Source organism: Podarcis melisellensis (assembly GCF_964234715.1).
Source record: "Podarcis melisellensis genome assembly, chromosome: 2".
NCBI lineage: Eukaryota > Metazoa > Chordata > Lepidosauria > Squamata > Lacertidae > Podarcis > Podarcis melisellensis.
This window is the reverse complement of record NC_138529.1, coordinates 84,129,392-84,149,755: the sequence shown is the minus strand read 5'-3', so window position 1 is coordinate 84,149,755 and position 20,364 is coordinate 84,129,392. Positions and strand designations below refer to the sequence as shown.

The 20,364-nt window shown below is 42.1% G+C and overlaps 1 protein-coding gene across 4 annotated transcripts in view; it reads right to left on the bottom strand.

Annotated features, from left to right (window-relative positions):
- Window positions 1-20,364, bottom strand: part of PLXNA1 (plexin A1) — a 311,748-nt gene that overhangs the window by 116,108 nt on the left and 175,276 nt on the right. For all 4 annotated transcript variants that reach the window (XM_081900456.1, XM_081900454.1, XM_081900457.1 and 1 more), the window contains exon 8: window positions 20,207-20,306. In XM_081900456.1, the coding sequence (XP_081756582.1) occupies window positions 20,207-20,306 (100 nt within the window). The remainder of the gene's footprint in view (window positions 1-20,206; window positions 20,307-20,364) is intronic.

Genomic DNA, 20,364 nt, shown 5'->3' with positions numbered 1-20,364 from the left:
TCACAGACTTTGTGAGCTTTATTTTTGGATTCATGAAAGGCAGTTTTAATGAACAGAAGGAAAAACAAAAGTCCTCCATTGCGGGAAGCAAAATCCTTGAGTCTTAAAGTCGAGTAATTCATAGGAAATTTATACAGCGAGCAAACGCTTGAGTCAGATTAACATTTTGGGACTGTAAATGTCTTTCATATGCTTATGCAGCCACATACTGCAACTCCCTTCTTTTACTTCCTCTTCTACCCACTCACACTGTTTGTGTGCGTATCATGTTCCTCCATTCCCTCTGGTCACAAGTTTTGATCCATGTATTTTCCTGGTGTTCTGATACATACAGTCTTCTCCTTCAATGCCTTGTTTATCTCCCATTTTCTCTAGTTTCTGACCTTGAACATCATTTCCTCAGTTCTTAAGGTCCTGCTCAGCAAATACTAAGAAGGGCCACGTTTTGAACTGTGCAGCATTTGAAGCACCAGCAGCATTGGCTATGTCAGCTGAGACACAAGTTAGCAATCTAACCAACCCCCTTTTCTCCAACATGGAACAGCAAGGCAACTTTTGGCAAAGTCTTCTCCTTAGGTGCTCCAGCTGTTCACACTGGAGAAGTTGGATTCAGGAGCTCTTCCCTTTTCAGTTGTATAGAGACAAACAGAGATTTCACCATTTTGCTATTAAGGCAAAATAGCCTTCTTCCTGATTGTGGTGGGAGAAGATTTTGCAGCTAAGCCCATAACAACCTTGTCTCTCCCTCTCCCACACAAAAACAAGAGAGAGAGCGAGACAGACAGACAGACAGACAGACTCTCCCTCCCTTATTGGGGCATTTTCCTTCCTCTTTCAATAAGCCTTCTAAGTGGAGATTTTTATCTGTATTTTGCTCTGTATTGGATATGAAATAGTTTTTTATATATGCAATTGTTTTAACTGCTCCAATACATGCAATTTGTTTCATACATGCTTCTACTGCACTGTGAAATTGCTTCAAGATACTTAATAAGAAGCGATTCATAAATGAAATGAAATAACAGCAACAACAAATCTGATTACAATTGTGTGAAGGGGGGGTAGTTAAGGCCACACTAGCTGTCCCTGTCCCTTCGCTGTATCGTCATCACATAGTCTCACTGCCTTCCACAATACGTAGTGGGGGAACTTTATTACCTCACTGCTCATCCCTAACACTAGACCATTCATGAACAAATGATAGAGCACAGCTCACAATACCAACCGTTGGAAGGCTTCACTTCTTATACCCCCTCCATTGAGAGAGATCTTCCTGTTTACTCCTACTCTTCCTGTTCCTTAACCAGTTACTGTCCATTAAGAGGACCCCTCCTCTTCTCCCATGACTTGTAATCTTAGCAAGGAGTCTTTGGTGAGGGGCTTTATCACAAGCTTTTGGAAAATCTAACTACGCAGTGTTGACCGGATCACCTCTATCTGTATGCTTTCTGAAACTCTCCCAAATAACACTTAAAGGTCAGTGTGGCAGGACTTACCCTTGAAGAAGTCATGCTGGATTTGTTTCAGTAAGACCTGTTCTTCTATATACTTCTTAATTCTATCGTTAAACGCTTTCCACCAGCTTTCGTGGAACAGATGCTAAGCTAATTGGCCTGTAGCTTCCAGGATCCCTTTCGCGCTGTGGACACTGTTCCCAGTCGGTTCAACAACAGTTGCAGGTCCTGGACCCCATTTAAAATTAAATCCAAGGTCACCAGCCTCCCTCTGATTGCTTCCATGACCCACTGTTCCAGGGCACAGTCATTCAGGATAGCTAGACAGGTTTCCTCTTTGTTATAACAACAAAATACTAACTAGAAGACTGCTTCTCCTGACTGCAACTCAGCCCACAGCTAATGTGCCCAGTCCACTTTATGTAGCTTTGTGGTGGTGAAATCAGTATGAGTTGAATTGCCAGTTGTGGATGTAGCAAGCACAGCTCTGATCAAACATGCACACCACACTTGCTTGTGTCACCAACCTGGTTGTGCGAAGCCTAGAAAAGCAGGTATGTGATACTCTTGTAGCACCAATAAAAAGCAGCAGCACACTTTTCCCACATCTACTTCTGGGACCTCAGTGACCCAATAACCTCTTGCTCTAGAGTTTCATGCTCTATTAACTACTCATGGCAACTTCTCATAGCCTAACACACATAAAGTATTAATAGGCTGCTTGCTGGAAATCATTTCCATGTTTCATTCACATATTCACTCCCCCCCCCCAAAAAAAAGCCATTTTAGTGGTACACACAAATAAATGTATTGAGACACTCCTAATGCAATCCATGTATTCCATGTATATGAAACGGATGTGCTTATCGCCAGAGAAAAATATCAGAATAACTGGACTATTTGATGACAGACCATAGCACAAAGGAAGAGCACATACTTAAAATGCAGAAAGAGCGCAAAGATTTTAGGTGATGGAATGACCTCTGGAGAGCTGGAGTACAGTATGTTGGGCTAGATGGTGAACACGTCTGTCTTGGTACGAGGCAACTCCTTGTATTTCTATTATCAACTCAAGTTGCATCATTTTGAATAAAGACTGTCATTGCCTGGTTTAGCAGGCAAGTCAAGAAGAGTAAATATGGAAAAAGAGTGAACCATCCAACTCTGGGGCAAGAGATGAACAGTAATTAGAAAAGGCTGGATCTGTGTCTCACATATACTTTATTTATTTTGGTTAGTCTGTACTCTGCCTTTCCATTCAGAACTACCCAAGAACCTAGTGCTTTCTTCCAGTGTTAACCCCAATGCATAGTGCCTTGATTAAGCATCAGACCAGTAGGAAAATCTGAAGCAGCCAGAAAACAAGCTTCATGTCACCCATGAGAACAGAAATCTATGGTGAGGATCAGGCAAGGATAACAGAGACAAAATCTTAAAGTTAAGTTTCAACTAGCAGTGTCCTGAACAATGAAAAATACCTATGGGGTACCTAGCATTATGCCATATATCAAAACTACTGATCTTAATGCCAATATTCTGTTAGTATCACTGGAATTCTCACATTCTTTGCAGGGAAAGAGGTGGCAACTTGTTCACCTCAAAATATGAATAACATATTCGTCACACATTCAACTCTGCATGCTACTGCCTCACGGAAGGATTAACATGCAACTTTAATACTATATCTGGAGATCTCCACAAGAACTGGCAACAAACTTTGGAATCATTCAATTTATCTGGGTGTAGAGAAAAAAAAAGATAATCATAAACTGCTTTGTGGGCATGCTACTTTAGAAACACTATATAAACAGGGTTATATCCAGCCAAGTTTTATTCAGAGCAGACCCACTGAAATTAATGAGGCTAAGTTAGTCATGCCTATTAACATCAATGGGTAGGGCTAGCATGGACTACAATCCATAATAAAGAAATAATTGTACCCATGTGGTTGGGCTTAATGCAACCGTGGTCCTCATGTGGTTGAGAGGGTAATCATGTGAAAATGAAAATGCATCACCCAGCACCAAAATGATCTCAACCCTGTCATACCCTTTAGTCAACAAGACTGAATAATTCTAGGTGAAAAACAGGATATATCCTACTGATAAGAAGAAAGATGCAGTCAGCTCTTTCATATACAGAGGTAATTAGACTTCAGAGCTACATTACCATCTTTGAAATGATGAAGAGAAGCTCTTTCTGTTGGGGCTCTCTCATTAAGCAGACGGTAGTCCTATGCAGGTACCACTGCTGCACCAATTAATATCTGTCATTTGTTCTGAAAGTTTATCATATTTTTAAATAAATGTAAAAACAAACAAACTTGGAGCACAGCATGCCTCTGCTCAAAGGAAAAACAACTCTGAGCTCAGTTTATCGCCTCAAAGGGATCCAGTGAGATCCAGCGCACAATACGAACGCAGGCTCTTCAGTTTTCTGTTATGAGACTAACTTGTTTCAGCCAAGGCTTTACAGCCTGTTTGAGGGGTTTATCCCCTATATCCATATGTCACTGCTGTCTGTTTATGTTTCAGTGGCAGGTTGTTTTGCAGCATGATACCATCTGCTCCAAGACTCTCTCTTCCTTGGGTGAGCACAATTTACTCTCATTACTTGCGGGCTAAACATCGTTCTTGATGGCGGAAACAGGAAATGCCCTTTCCCACAATACACTAAACTCTAGAGGAGAAAATGCACCCCTGTTCAAACTTGGTTTGTGTCTGTCAAAATAGGCTGAAACCCATGCTTGCTTGAAACGACAATAAACACCTAAGTGCAGGTACAATCCGCAGATCATTCAACACTGGTTCCCATAAGGACTTCATTACTTGTGTCTCTGACAGGCAAGCAAGGCCAGAATCTGAATGAACCTTACAGTTACAGTAACAAGGTGCAAATTAATGAGCAGCAAAAGCTGGGAAGGGTACCACACTGGCTAATCTCATCCCTTGATGCTGCTGCCTGGTAAAGCAACACACACACTGAAATAGACATGTTCAAAGAATGTAGGAAGGAGTTCTCCACACATACCAATGCATGTGCTGGGTGTTCCTCCATGCGTAGAGGGGCCCTAATGTGGCCAGGGTACCTTCGCACACAGATAACTCTTTAAATGTACCCAGAACATATGGGCATTGACTGGGGAAGCATGGCTGTATCACCCCCTTTGTGTCTTTTTCAATGCATGGCAGGGCCTTATAAACCACCCGTTATGAACTCTGGAGCAGAGCTATCCAGATGGAGGACTTGTGCCAGCACATCTTCTGCTGGGCTGGGATGAAGGACTTCAGTCAGCACAGCCTCAGGTAAGCTAAGCTGAGACTCAGACAGACATTTGTCCATTATAAACAAGGACCGTAAGAAAAGCCTTCTGGACCAAGCCAATGGCATCCTATTCTCACAGCGGCCACCCAAGATGCCTGTGGGAAACTCTCAAGCAAGACCCAAACACAAGAACACGCCCCACCTCCACCCTACAGCTTCCTGGAACTAGCATGCCCCCAACCAGAGAGAGAGAGTATAGTCATCATGGCCAGAAGCTGTATACTCTGTTAACAGTAGCCAGTAACCCAGCTGATCCTGACAAATCTTGGCTTTGGATTGCTCCCTAAGAATCCCAAGCTAAACAAAGGGTTAGTGAGGTTTTATTGGCCAGACAAATCTAAACAGAAGAAGGGTTTTTGCACCTCAGTCACAAAATGGTACTCGAGGTCATGATTAAATTGTTTGTTTGGATTGTGAGCTGCATAGACAAGCAGTTTTAATTTCCACTTTTAATTGACTATTATATCTCAGATGCTCTATAAACAACAACAATGACAGCAGCACCTTTAGAGCTTTGGGGCCTATATTTTGATTCAATTAGGGCCACTTTTGTTTCTTTCCATTCTGCCATCATTAAACAGGTTTCATAGCATTGGAAATTGCCCTCCACGGATCCGGAATGTTGCAAATTAATGATGATTCTTCATCCTCACACCAACCCAAGGACAGGTTAATGTAATCTGGCACTGTTCCAAACATGAGTGGTTTCTTTGGAGCAGCGCTGTAGAAATAGTCCAAACTCCCAAAGCTTCATGGGATTTTTGGGGAAAGCGGAGGATATGATGCCATCTAGTGGGAATGAGTGTTAACAAATAAAGGGAAAGATGCATCATTTACAAAATTATGCTGCATCAATAAGCTTCCATGGGCATTCCATACTGAGCATTATGGGAGAAACAGATAAAAAGAAGTAGCAGTTAAAATGTTCAAATTATGTATCTTTCATGAAAAAGAAATTAAATTAGCAGGATCTCCTCTCAAAATACCATTCCTGTTCATTACGGGTTCAAGATCTTCAGAAGCTAACCATTCCTACAACTGTGAGGAGAGGGCCACTCAAGGGAAGAAGCATTAGACTGGTAACTTCTGTAGGTGCTATGGGATGTTTGCTCCTTAAAAGTCCTGCAGTGGACTCTGCCTCTGTGGAGCTGGGTGTTTATTTGTTTTTTGCAGAAGGAATTACTGCACACTGGTAGTTACAACGTGCTCTGGTTTGCAAAAGCTTTTTTGACCCACTAACCTCAATTACACAGTTGGGACACAGACACAGAGAATCCTGTCATACTGCAACTGCTTTGTTCAGTCTACTTTACTTCCAGTAGTTTTGGCTTCCTCTGCCATTGAGGGGATTCCTGAATTGCTCTAGAGTCCCTCACAAAATCATTCTATCTACTTTATGGCTCTAAACTATATGTGGAGCCTAGAAAACTGCTTCTTGGGCACCTGATCCTATACATGTTTCTTTCTTCACATTCTCCTGTCCTCCCTTTTGCTGCTCATTAATCTGCATCTCATTTCAGTGCCTGTTCGGAATGGCCCCCATCAATTTTCATTTGTCTACCAAATGCAAAGAGCACATATCCATGGTATCATTCAGGTTCCAAGTATCACATTGCAACTGAGAACACAAGAAGAGGCCAACCTTTTTCTCCAAGGCTTACTTGCATAAAAAGTAAGGAAAATGGCTGTGGAAACTGTAGTCATCTGACAATTGCCCCATTCAACAATATGGGTGATCATGTAGACTGACTCAATGGGAATTATAGGGGCTGCATGCACTGAAACCAAGCTTGTCAACAGATGAAAGGATTTCTAAGCACCTGCTGTTTCTAAGCATCTTCATCAATAAATTTTAATAAAATCCCAGGTTTTTGCACAAACTTCTTGTAGAAAGTATAAAACAATCAACAGTTGTGCAAATAAAAGCTACCACCCAGTGTTGAAAGAAGTCTCCCCGCCCCCTAGAAAAACAGATGCTGGTACTTACCATAAAGTTGTTACAGTAAGTACCACAACAACAAAATGAGGTACAGGTACTGCGTACCCTTCAGTACCCCATTAAAAAAGCACTGGTTGAAAGAAAAGTGAATTCAGTACTGATTTTTGTTCCATGTTATAATGGAACTAACCAAGACCGAAACAGCCTCAGAAAATACACAAGTGTGCTCTTAATTCACAGCCTCTGACTAAAGTTTGAAGCCCCAGTTGAAACAGTGCATTTAGAGCGTCATCTTAAACATGTCAACTCAATGACTTCAATGGGACTTACTGCCTAGTGTGTCTATGTAGGGTTGCAGCTCCAACTGCCTAAAGAAGAGGCATATGTCCTTAAGCAGGAAATCTTTTATGCTAAGGCTACAGCGAACATTTACATTATCCAACAAAGGGCAAGTGATACTGTGAAGTTAGCAGCATCCCACAACTTAACCACTGACCATTTTGCAAGCACAACTCTGTGGCCACTCAGTGAAAGAATTCTGAAGTCAAAGGAAATAGCCCATCTAGGGCAGGATACTTTGGACATAGTCCTACGTTAGCTTCCAGCTTCCCTGCTTCTGTAGCCTGTGGAGCTGCCACCACTGCCACCACCACCTCCCCCTCCCCATGTGCCTCTCTTACGTTTATATTCCTATGGCCTGGAAAAGAACCCTTATCTTCAGCTTTAGAAGCTAAGAGCACTTCAGTGCTCTGGTGGGGAGTATGAACAAAACAGGAATCCACAGGGGCGAGATAAGCCAGGAGAAGTCTAAGCAAGAAAACAAGCAGAGGGAAGGAAGTAAAATGGGAGAGGGAGGGGATGCAGAAAGCTTTGAAAGCTGACTTGGAAGAAAGAATGAGGACACAAGAGGAAGGTAAGAGCACTGGGGGAATAATACGAGTATTTTACATAAGCAATATAAGCAATTTTCGGTTCTGTCGTATTGGGTGCTACAAAGACTCTGTGAAGGGGCGAGAGAGCAGTGCGTTGCCTGAAGCAACATATCTATATACAAGCCAAGCCAGAGAAGGAAAAAATTCAGAGAGGAAAGGGGCAAGTACTTTTACAAGCATATGTTAAACACGACAGCTGTATTGGAAAGGAAAATTACATACATGATGCATACTGATAGAAAAAGCATCTGCATAGATGGCTCTGCTGTAGAGGGTTTTAAGGATCTCCAGCGCTTCTTTTAAGACTATTTTTCCGTAGCGTTTTATTATACCTTACATGTGGCACTGTAGGACCATTTTGGATACTGCCTTGGGATATTTTTAGGTACTTATGAAACAATAAGTATCATTGTATTTTCTTCTATTAATTTTCATAGATGGAGGATGAAAGGTCTGATGAAGCCTTAATTAGTGCCAGGAACTAGCAGCAGGAACTGGTAGCATAATTAGCATGCATTTCATTCCCCCCTGCCCCCCCCCCGGATGTCCAAGAAGCTGTCCCAGTTGATGTGAGAATATAGATAGTTCTCCTTATCTTTGCTGGGGATTTGTCCATCTCTCTAAAAAGCAGGGCAAAATTATGCTGAATATGCTGCAGAGTATGGTCCCAGCCAATCTGCAACACCCAACTGTATTTTAATTATTTTTATATTTTATTGATTAAATTTGAATACTGTCTTTCACCCAAAGATAACAAGATGGATTATACTTTACAACATAAAAACACAAAAATATATAGCATACTAACAAACAGAAACAATAGCTCCATGGGGATTTATTATAAGCACAATCTATAAAACAGGGGTATCAGATGTTGCATCATTCAGATATTGAACTACAGTTGCCATCATTCCTTGCTATTGACCATGCTGATGGGAACTGAAGACCAACAGCACTGCAGGTATTGGAGCAGATTGCCCTCAGGGCCCTTCCAACTCTACAATTCAATGTTTCTATGATTTTGGAGGGCACCATGTTGCATACCCCTGCTATAGAGTAACATAACCAAAGCAGTAACAGATCAAAACACAAGCTCCTGTCCCTTTTTTCTTGCCCAATCCTTTACTCCCTCCTCCAAATCCAACACTGTTAGGGCCGAACACTGCTATGCCAGGTATGCTGGGAAATATATGTTGTTGTTTTTCTGAAGTACTAGTGTAGTTTTTCTAGAGTGACTTGGCCAATGGGAGCAGCCATCTCCCCCCGCCGCATGCAAGAACATTTATGGGAATACAACACTACATTGTGACATGGGATCATTCCCATGAGACATTTGTCCCAAATTTCAAAGGGAGTGCCACTAGAGAAGTCAATCCTTTCCTTGAAACAGTGACAAAGCCTACTTACTTGTTCAAAAAAGGAAAAGCTTGAACCTCTGGTGTTTAGAGGTAAGCCCACCCCTCCCCTGGATGTTTTTGGATTTCGCACACACATCCTACACATTGGGGGGGAGAGATGATATTAACCCAATTAAAAATGGAATCTAAATTCTATCCTGCTTAAACATTTACAAGTGACGCATTTCAGACTAGAAGATATTCTTTGTGTTGCTTGTGACCTTTGCCCAGATAGCCATGAAAAATCAGCATAAAAATCTTATATAAGAAGTATGTAAATCATATGAATGGCTCTAAGAGGCCAGGTCATACTAATTTTATGCTCTGATTAAAAAAAAAAACAACAATATCAGCATTATCTCATCCAGGCAGAGAGGGTTTTTTTTGTTTTTTGGTAGTGGGAGACTTCAGCAGTTGTTATCACAGGACTGGTTTTAAATCATCTTGTTTAGTTGTAAGTTTGTGGGTTTGTCAGCTGAGCTGCATCACTACAAAATCCAAGGGACAGGAAATGAATATAGGCAAGGAGCTTTTCTACTACTCTTAAAAAGTGGTGGAAAACCTAATGGTAACAAAGACATCTTAGGGCAGGGATAGCAAGTTATGTGAATGGTTAAGAAGTCATTATTCACTTGCCAGGAAACCTTGCAAAGCATACCATGTCTGCCTCTATTTCAAAAGCATTTTTCTTATAAAAATAAATAAATGCAACAATGTAGCAGGTTTGAGCAGAGACTCAAGAATGTCTTGAGTAGAGATGGGAAGGCCTGGGGGAAAACTGGAAAAATTGGGGGGGGGCAGGTTTTTTCCTGTTTTTTTCCAGGGGAAAATGGGGGGGGGAGATGTGTGGAATATTCAAACTACATCAAACTGTTTTTTTCAATTTTTCTAGAAAAAAGCAACTTTGGGGGGAAACGGGGGCGGGGGGAAACCTGGTCTCCCCCCAATTTTTCTGTCCCCCCCCAGGCCTTCCCATCTCTAGTCTTGAGTAGCCCCTTCACCAACTCCTGTTGCTGCCACACAGTCCCCAGTGATGTACGAATTTGACATTCCTAATAAAAACTTAGTAAGAAAAATCTATTTCATTCAAATGCAGCATCTTCATCCCCACTTCCCCATCCCTAAATTTAGAAACAGTAAGCTACTCTTCTCTTTGGCTACTTTTCCCTGATGTGGTTGCTGGAAATACGGATATCCCTATATCCCAACCCACCCCCAGTGGCTATTCTTCCGCTTTATTGCTTGTTGAATAACACACACACACACACACACACACACACACACCAATCCCCATATTTATTTCTGTTCCAATACAGGCATAGCCAAATGGGCAGCACACAGGTCGCACCCATCTCTGAACCTCCCAGAGCCAGATGAAAAGTGGCGCACAAGGAACTTCATGGGCTGCTTCCTGCTTGGAAGCATCACTCCCTGAGCAACTTCTCTTGGAAAGTTGTTGTTTCCAATTCTGGCAGTGCCGCTCCTAAGGGAAAACGAAAGGCAACCCCATGGGACTCCGCTGTATCTTCTTTCATTTTGCACTGTGCTCAGGTTGCACCCAAGCCCCTCACCATGTGTATCATAGTTTTGGCTTGGATGGAGACATTCTGAGCCTCCTTCCCAGTAAGTACTGGACACAACATCATAATTGTGATGGGCTACCACATAGGGCTGGTCTATCCTGCACCTTCTTTTTCATGCAGCTGGCACGAGAAGAGAACAGCTTACCCCAAAAAGGCAGTTGAGGCACACAAGGGAACCCTATAAGGGACAGTGTATACATGTGGTTTTTTAAAATACCACCAGCACAGTATTTAAATATAACATTTCCAATGTCTCCGCATTTTTCTGGCTATGTGCCAAAAGCACACACTTGAAGTGCCTAAAGGAAACAAAATATGGCTTAACTCCTCCAAAGTATCTGCACATGAGACTGGCCACCCTTAGAGATCCGATATTAGGCTCTGGCAGTTCCTCTGTTTCTATAAGCTCACATTAGATACAGCCCTGTATTCATACTGATTAATTCTTCCTTCTGCAAATCTAGTTATTTGAGCTCTGAGGATTTCTCTTTTCAGACGCACCTCTCCCAGGACATAAGGTATTTATAGTCTCTTGTTTCTTTTCTTCCTGGGACCCCAGCCTCTTCCGCAAAACATCTTTCTCATCTACCTTCCTAGCTGGAGAGCACAGCTAGTCTTTAGCAAGGCTGATAAAAGACATGAAGCTTAAAGTTCCTTTATCTACAAAGAGGACTCTGTTTCCTGGAGGACACTCTGAAGATGAAGCTTAAGCCTTTAACAAAGAGGATCACTACACCTGTGCATTCAGATTCTGGACAAGATGTGATTGAACCAGAGCATCAGAACCCAACTGGATCCTCTTTAAGCTGCCTTGAGTAACCACAAAGTTATCTCCATTGGAAGCACTTATAGGAGGACGAAACCATCATGATTTGTTTCCCTGAAGATCAGGCTATATTCCCACCCACAAAACAGAATAGTTTGGTGAAGACAAGAGCAACTGTATGGTTGCTTAATATCTCTGCCATCCCAGCTGTATTATTGTCCTGCAAACTATAGACCAAACAGGGACTGAAACAAACAAATCATGTGATAGCATATGATCAACTTTCTACATGATATGGTGGGAGAGAGAAATCTAATCAAAGTGAGGGTTGCAGAAGATCCTGGCATCTCTGTAAGCACAAGCAAACTCTGCACACTTCTGTAGATGCTAAAGAATGAAAATGTGTTTGAAAGAAACACAGGCATACATAGCAAATAGTCTTAGGACATTCTACAGTGCCAGAACTTAGTCTTACTTTTCTGACCAACAGCTGTCGTTTAACTGGCAACTTTTGTTTGTCATTTGCTTTAACAGTTTTCAATATTGTATTTTTAAATTGTGGTAACCCGTTCTGGAACCTCCTGTTGGAATGGTGGGCAAGAAATTGAAATCATCATCACCATCATCATTATCATAGGAGCAGCAACATCAGAGAAACTTGGTTGCATCTAATCAAGCAGCATCTAATAGTTACGGCTTCATCACACAGGGCGGGGGGAATTCATAACAGGCTTTGCAAAAACATCTTGTGTGCCAAACCATGCTTAAAATCAGACAGCTGGTTTCTCTTTTTCCAGGTTTTTAACACACAGCTAGATCATTTCCCACAAACTCCCTACATGTAGCAAAGGTCTGGCCTTGACAAACGTCTTGTGGGGTAACCGTGTCACAACAGGCAACAAGCCTTTGGTGGGAACTGGATAATCTGTATTTAGAGGTGCGATAGGAGTCTAATTCCTACCACCATGACAATTCCTCTTACCAAAAGCACAATGCAAGACATGAGAGCTGTTCCACCTCCACCTCTCTTTTTTTCAGCATATAGAAAATATTGACAAGCTCAACACATAGCACCACACTGGGGGGGTTGTAACCAAAGTGTAACCCTGTCCTCAATTCATGAGGTACTTAGCAAGAAGGACTCAAAGCTTCCCCATTTCCCTTGACTAATAGCTAGAGCAGGTTTCCCCCCCTCCAAAAGTTACTGTAAACCTCTCTTCCCTATATCAGTATTCTCCCCTTTTCAGAAGGTATGCTGGAAATCAGAATTGAATATATAATAAAAAAAACTCTATGGTGTTTTAACCCAGTTGGCCATGTTTTAAAAGGTTTGGAAGTGAAAAAACTTAATTTTATCCAGCAGGAGATGCTAACAGTAGCCTGATTCACACATAAAGCTAAAACATGTGCTTAGCATTTAACTATGGTCAGGGATGATGTGAATTGTAGCCCCAAAACAGCTGGAGACCAAAGGTCGGGAAATACTGGCCTACAGCCACCCATCATCCCATTCCACTGGACATGTAAGCTGTGGTTGATGGCAGTTGTAGTCTGCAACATCTGGAAGGCATCATATTGGCAACTCCTGTTCTATGAGATCTAATAGACTATTTTCTCCTCTACAACTCACTACAATATCTAAAACCAACAAAAAAAACCCTCTAATTGTTCCACTGTGCTACATCCGATACAGACTAGCATTCTCAGGGACTGAACCTATGTCCCAAGAGCTTTTAAAGGTTTGCTGGAATCAGTTTTGGGGAATCTTCCACAGAACCTGCTACATTCCTTTAAGTTGCTGGCAGTCCTGTGAAATATACAAGGAACCCATGTCTTCCAAAATGTGTGTGTGTGTGTGTGTGAGAGAGAGAGAGAGAGAGAGAGAGAGAGAGAGAGCGCAAGGCCACTTGATACACTGTGCAAGCAGCCAGTTTTTGAAAGCTATTTACCTTGCAAACACTTGGAGGCTTGGGAGGACTGATGAATACATACTAGGCCAGTTCTTCAGCTGGTGCCAACTAACAGTGCCAGCTTTGTCCAAATTAGACATTTGGATGGTTCTGATTTTTCTGATTCCCTTTAATCATTTGAACATCACTTATAAAACATTCAGTCTTGAGCAGAGAAGTGATTTGATAACTTTCATGCACCTGGCTGCCCAGATAATAAAAGTTAAACACAATGCCCAGTGATCAGAAAACTCCACAGAAAGAACATTAGCCTCATTGAGAGGCAAATTGCTCTTGATCCCGATCTCAAAAGCCTACTAAACGCAAAAGATACCCACTGAGTTGGCCTGCCCATAAACAATGTTTAAATGTAGTGTACCATCTTGCATACTGTCATGTTTCTTGGCAGAAAAAAAGAATTCTGACACGTGGGAACCACATTTTAAAATGCTTTAAAACTTCTTGACCCTTAAATTTTATTTATGATTGATTTCAAATATTTTTAAAACTTCTATCCTGCCCAGGGTGGGTGCGGGGATTCAAAGCGGCTTACAGAAGTAGCATATACATTATTAAAAAACAAAACCCACACCAAAATCTATAAAATGTATTAAATAGACTTAAAAATAACTAATTTACCAAACATCATTTAAAAAAAAACCCACCAGCAACTAATAAATCAAAACAAAGAAACTAAAGTGAGCACACAGAGACAGAAATATTCAACAAATATGGGTCTGCTTTATACAGTCAGGCCACTGGTCCATACAGTTCAGTATTGCCTACACTTAACAGCAGCTTTCCAGGATGCCCCACCACTATGCTATGGCAAATAAGTGATCAAACAGAAATGTTCATGTTAATTTATGTCTCCGTTTAAGTGCACGTTGGTGCTATTGCTTTCTTACATTATCCATTTTGTCAGTACTTAATTGAAAACCTCAATAAACAAATATTCTAAAAATGAAACGGAACAAACTAACCTGTCAGTAGCCAACATGCCAGAAGTCATGGGGACCCCAGGGGTTATGTCAAAGACACTGAAAAGCTACCTTTTAGAAACTAAACCTCACGAATAATGGTTTTGCAGCAGCGGGCCAGAAAGGTGGCCGCTAAGTGCTAACGGGACCACCAGGAAAGTGGTCGTGTCAAAACATATCCAAGAAACATGTAGCACTTGTAGGTCACAGACAAAAACCAATCTGCAACTGCTGCCAGGTGCGCCTTTTAATACCCACAGAGCCTACACAAATATATATATATATATATATATATATATATATATATATATATATATATATATATATATTTGCTTTCGTAGATTTTCACGGGTACAGGAATGCAGGTTTTGGTGTCCTCGGGTGTCTTCCCGTGTAAAAGTTGGGGTGTCTAGGCGACGTTTCGACGAGGATCCTGCTCTGTTCCAGTAACAAGAAGCCGAAAGCACCAGCCTGAAGATGACGAGTGAGACCTCGTCGAAACGTCGCCTAGACACCCCAACTTTTACATGGGAAGACACCCGAGGACACCAAAACCTGCATATATATATATATATATATATACACACACACACACACACACACGCAGTCACATGGCTCTTCATGAAGGGTAAGTCTTTTAATGGTTATCAACCATGGCGACTGTTATGCCTGTGATTCTAGCTGCTGAGGACAAGCAACAGAAGAGTGCTGTTGCCTTGATGCTACGTTAGCAAGCACTCAGACACATCTGTATGGCTGCTGTTTGAAGCACAACCATGGACTGGATGACCTTTGGTCCAGTTAACCACAGTTCTGCTTACGTTCCCCACTCTGTATGTATAGCACTAGTTATTGCCTGACAGATAATGAATTGGTCCCTGAAAATGTGAGGCATAATATGACTTAGAATCTGATTTTCCTCCACAAGCCTCCTTTTAGAGATGAGGCCAGACCCTACATTCCTCAGCTTGGAAAACAGGCTAGTACGTGTGCATAGTTTAGAAGCCTAGCCAAGATTAACATAGTTTGGGGGGGGGGGGAGAAGTTAAGGCTAAAGAAACAGAGCATCTTGTTTGGGTTTTTAGAAAATGTTACAAAAAGACACTACTGGCATTAGTAGGCAACTGTGCTTGGAAAGACACAGGAAGTGTTTTGCTTAAGCAATTCACTTAGCAAGAGGCATGGGGAATTATTTGCAGACAAGTGCAGTTCCAATTGGATTGCTAACTGGTTGCATCTAGTACATGGTGACTAATATTTCTTTTTTCCATGATTGGTCTTTGTGAAGACCTTTAAACCCCAAAGACAGCAAGGCAAGAATGAGACAAAGCAAAAAAACCCGATTATAAACAACCACTGTCATCAATAGCTCTAAATTGATTTTATAAATATTAATACAACCATAATTTGCTTTTTAAAATAATTCATCTAAAATTAAAATTCAACCTGGCTATAAATCAGCCTCAGTTCCTGCTTAACTGCAGGTTATTCTGCTTTTTATGTTCTGCATACATTACATTTTTTTAAAAAAAGTCTCATTGTGCTTGGCCTGCAATGTTCTAGTTTAAAGAGACAACTTTTGGTTTTTTAAAACCACATTTACTTTTTTTATTGGGTATTTGTGTCAAACAGTGGTATATACCAGGCATATGTATTGGCTCCGAGTGTACCTCGAATTGTGAGGTGATTTTTTTCAGTTTCTAAAAAAAAGGAGGTAAAATCATTTCGCTGCACAATAACCTTTATTTGTCTGAATTCTGGAAAGTTTTTTATTTTACCAAGGGAAACCTCTCTCGTATGTCCCCCTGATTGTCCAGCAACAAAATTAGGGAAGGGAATGCGATTTCCATATCCCCACCTCAAAACAGTCAGCCCTTGTAGGAGAACCACTGTGCCTATTTTTCTGAAATTTGGCACACATCATTCCCTCAGAAGGGGCAGCTATGACAACAAAATGAATCCAGTTCTGGCAGAAAATATAGAAGTTAGATACTTTTCCATGTTTAAGAAAAAAACTCTTTAAAGGTTCCCAACAAGCAAACACAGAAAACACTGGCTGGATCTCCCTGAAATTTGGCAGGCTTAACCCACCCTAGAAAGGCTCCATTTTCCTGCAAATTTCACCAACTTATGTGAAAAGGAAAGGAAAGATTATGACTTCTTTTTAGATCCTGCATTTTAGCCAATGTGGGTGAAAGAGAGCTTCAGATTTAACAGGTCAGACGTGAACCTGAACACCAAATTGAACTGGAACCCTGCCTGTGACAAAACTTATCCAACTGTCAAGATCGAACAAACGTGAAAGACTGAGTAAGAAATATTTCGAAGAAACCCAAGGTAAGAAAACCTTGGTAAGGCAGAAAATCTAGCTCAAGAGAATCCTTGCCTCCTCTCTTCCCCCCACCCCCCCAGGTGACACGATCTGCTCTCTGAAGGAACGGCAGGTGGGAATAATTTCCCAGCAGCAGACTTGGCATCTCCTCCGTGTCAGAAAGGGCCTTGATGGGACATTCCTTTGTGCATATTACAGACTCTGTTGCCCAGATCAGAGTCCTGACTGCTCCAACCTGCTGTCCAACTTTTATACCCTAGACTAGAGCATGCTCCTGGATAAGAGCATCTTCCCAGCAGACAAGTCTAGGCAGGCCCCCGCAGGCTCTCTTCCTCCCCCCCCCCCCGCCTTTCCTCACAGACATTTCACCAGCAGGCCTCAATATTGAAATAGCAGGTTTCACTTCTGGTATCTTGGCACCTTTTGGGATTCTTCCGTCTCTTGGCTGCTCCTTCCTTTTTAAAGTTTAAAGAATTCATCTTGTGTGAAGAGACGCCTTTGAAGCCATTTTATGCAGAATAGCTTCAGGCTACCCCTTCTAATTGTTTGATTATTATTTTCTCCTGCCCATTAATCTTCCCAACCTATCGCACTGTAACTGTATGACTAGAATTATAGGTTACTCAGTAATCTGAACTTCAACATTAAATTCCAATGTAATGCTAAATCATAACAAGCCTCAGCAAACCCCGGACTCCTGCACTACCCCCCTTCTCTGGAGCCTGGAAGAAGAAGAAGAGGAAGAAGAGTTTGGATTTGATATCCCACTTTATCACTACCTGAAGGAGTCTCAAAGCGGCTAACAATCTCCTTTCCCTTCCTCCCCCACAACAAACACTCTGTGAGGTGAGTGGGGCTGAGAGACTTCAAAGAAGTGTGACTGGCCCAAGGTCACCCAGTAGCTGCAGGTGGAGGAGCGGGGACGCGAACCCGGTTCCCCAGATTACGAGACTACCGCTCTTAACCACTACACCACACTGGCTCTCAAATTGAAGCTTTTGCTTCAATTTTTTTACAACTAACTGCTGCTTGTGTCACCAGCAACCAGACAAACTGTGGCTAAATATAACTATGGTTTGATGAAACAAGCCAACTTCAAACCACAGTTTATGAGGCTGACTTATTTCAACTAACCATAGATAAAATAAACCACAGTTTAGGATTTGTGCAATAACTAAACTGTCAAGAAAGCGTAAGAAAATTCCCATCTCCTCCTCACAGTCGCACCAGAGAATGGGAGAACACATAAGCACAAAGCTCACTGAAACTTAATTCTCATAATACTGTAATCATGGATAGGAAACCCAGGTGTGATGGAGGATGGCCACATATGGTTCACTAGTCCTCCCCATTACACCTGTGATGCCATTTTCTCCAAACCACTACATTTGAACACAGCCCAAGGGTCAGTCAAGTAATTTAGCAAGCCTACAAAGTCACATTTAAAAGTATAGGATGTTTTAGCTCTTTAACGTATGCTCCCTGGGGAAGGGCACATCGAAACCACCTTAATCTGTACTTAACCTGCACTCCTATCTGGAAAACAAAAAAGCAATACCAAAACACCTAAGTGGTTAAGATTGTATTTATTGCCCTTCTGGTTATCTCCCTGGATGGCCTATATTCGAGAAATAGTCTGAATACACAATATTGCTACCCCCACTCTCTCCTCCTCTCTTTTCCTCTCCTCTATCACACTCTTCCCCCTACTGTGCATTCTCTGTGTGGGATTTAAATGGGCACACCCCTCACCCCCAGCCAGTTACCGGGCTAGCTGGTAAGCACATGATGCCTTTGCGTGAAGTCATCAGCATGTGCCAGCACCCACAGTCAGCCCAACCCACCCCTGGTTGGGAGCAAGGAGGGCCATCTCATACATGGTGTAGGGCAGGGGTCAGCAACCTTTTTCAGCTGTGGGCCAGTCCACCATCCCTCAGACCATGTGGGGGGCTGGACTATTTGGGGGGACATAAACAAATTCCTATGCCCCAGAAATAACCCTGAGATGCATTTTAAATTAAAGGACACATTCTACTCATGTAAAAACATGCTGATTCCCGGACCGTCCATGGGCCAGATTGAGAAGACCCACAGGCCTTAGGTTGCCTACCGCTGGTCAGGATGATTCTCCAAAACAGAAACCCATCTTTCATGCATTTTTCTAAATATTTTATTTAAGGGGAAATAATGAACCATCAACCTAATCTTTCCAGCTGGCTGTTCCCAGACTGGCTTATGTACTTTGACATGGTGTGGCTTCAGTATAGTCATGCCCTCCACTGCCCTAGAGGCTGTAGGACAGGGCTGGGGCTATGAAAGCTACAAACAGGCAACAAAAACCAAATGACTGAACTGTAGCAGTGTTCGGTAGAAGCATTCAGACCGGTTACTCGGGCACAGAAAATCCTTCCTTTCAGAGATCATACCACAACCCCATTACGGATGAGATATGGCACCCTTAGCATGCAAAGGCACAATGAAAGCAGATGCCAAAGGTAAGGCCTTGTTTATTTCATTTGGAGAAACTCTTAACAAATGCCTTCGGTAACCAGAATGTTCCATTTCACCATTGCAGCCTGGGATCCAGCATCTCCAGCATGCAAACGCTCCCTTCTGGGTAGCACTGACAGTTTTGCCCTATTTGGCTTTCTGCACAGAAACACTTGATGCCACAGAGGTCGCTCCCTTCTACAGATTGCTGTAAAGCATAAACATTGGGAGATCACAGATTTAGTTTTTTATAGTTTTCAATATGAGAAACTGGCTATTATTTTACAGTGCAGCTTATATGAAAATGAGGTTCTAAATTAGAACCTGCTGGGCGCTGATGGGCTGTATTAAAGCTATACATGAGGTTAGGCCTCTAGCAGATGCTGTCAGATCAAACAGTGCTACCAATCATCAATTCACACCTACACAGGAAACATGGGAAGCTGCTTTCTAGCAGGCCAGACACTTTGCTCATCTAGCCCAGTAATGTCTAATCTGAGAGGCAGGGGGTCTCTAAGGTCCCTGGAAGAAGTCTTTCACTCCAACTGTTATTTGATCCTTTCAACTGGAGATACCCAAGTTCTCCTCATGGGTAAGAATTCATAAATAGGGTTCTGCAGGCGAAATTACACTTCCAATTGGAAAGCAGAGCAAAACACACACACACACACACACACACACACACAGAGTCATTGAGGTCCGGCAATTTTGCTAAACCTGTTTACTCAGATGCTCCTGACTAAACCATTGTGAATGAACACAGTGCAGTTTCTTTTCACCAAGACAAAAGAAAAGGATAATCCTCTCAGCTTGATGTGGTTTCTGATGCCCAAGCAGCTTCTTGCCCAAAGCAAACTTTAACAGCAAGGCAAGGTGGCTTGGCTTTCCTTACAATAAGTGTGGCAACCCCCAAATACCCCCCTCTGTATTTAACAAGATTTTACACTGCACACATCTGCCTTTCTCCCCAGTTTTATTATGTCTGCCACATGCTATTTGCAGCTTTCTCCCAGAATAAGCTCAAAAACCAGAGGAGGGGAAGTTCTTTTATATCACTTACGATTGGTGAACACTGCAGTTATAAAAGACAAAATCCACAGCTGCAAACTTCTTCCCAGTCTCCTTGGATTTGAGGTAGAGCTTTACCACTCGCTTGTCGCCTAGAACAGAAAACAGGCAGAAAATAGATCAGATATTAAAGAGAGAAATAGCAGCATG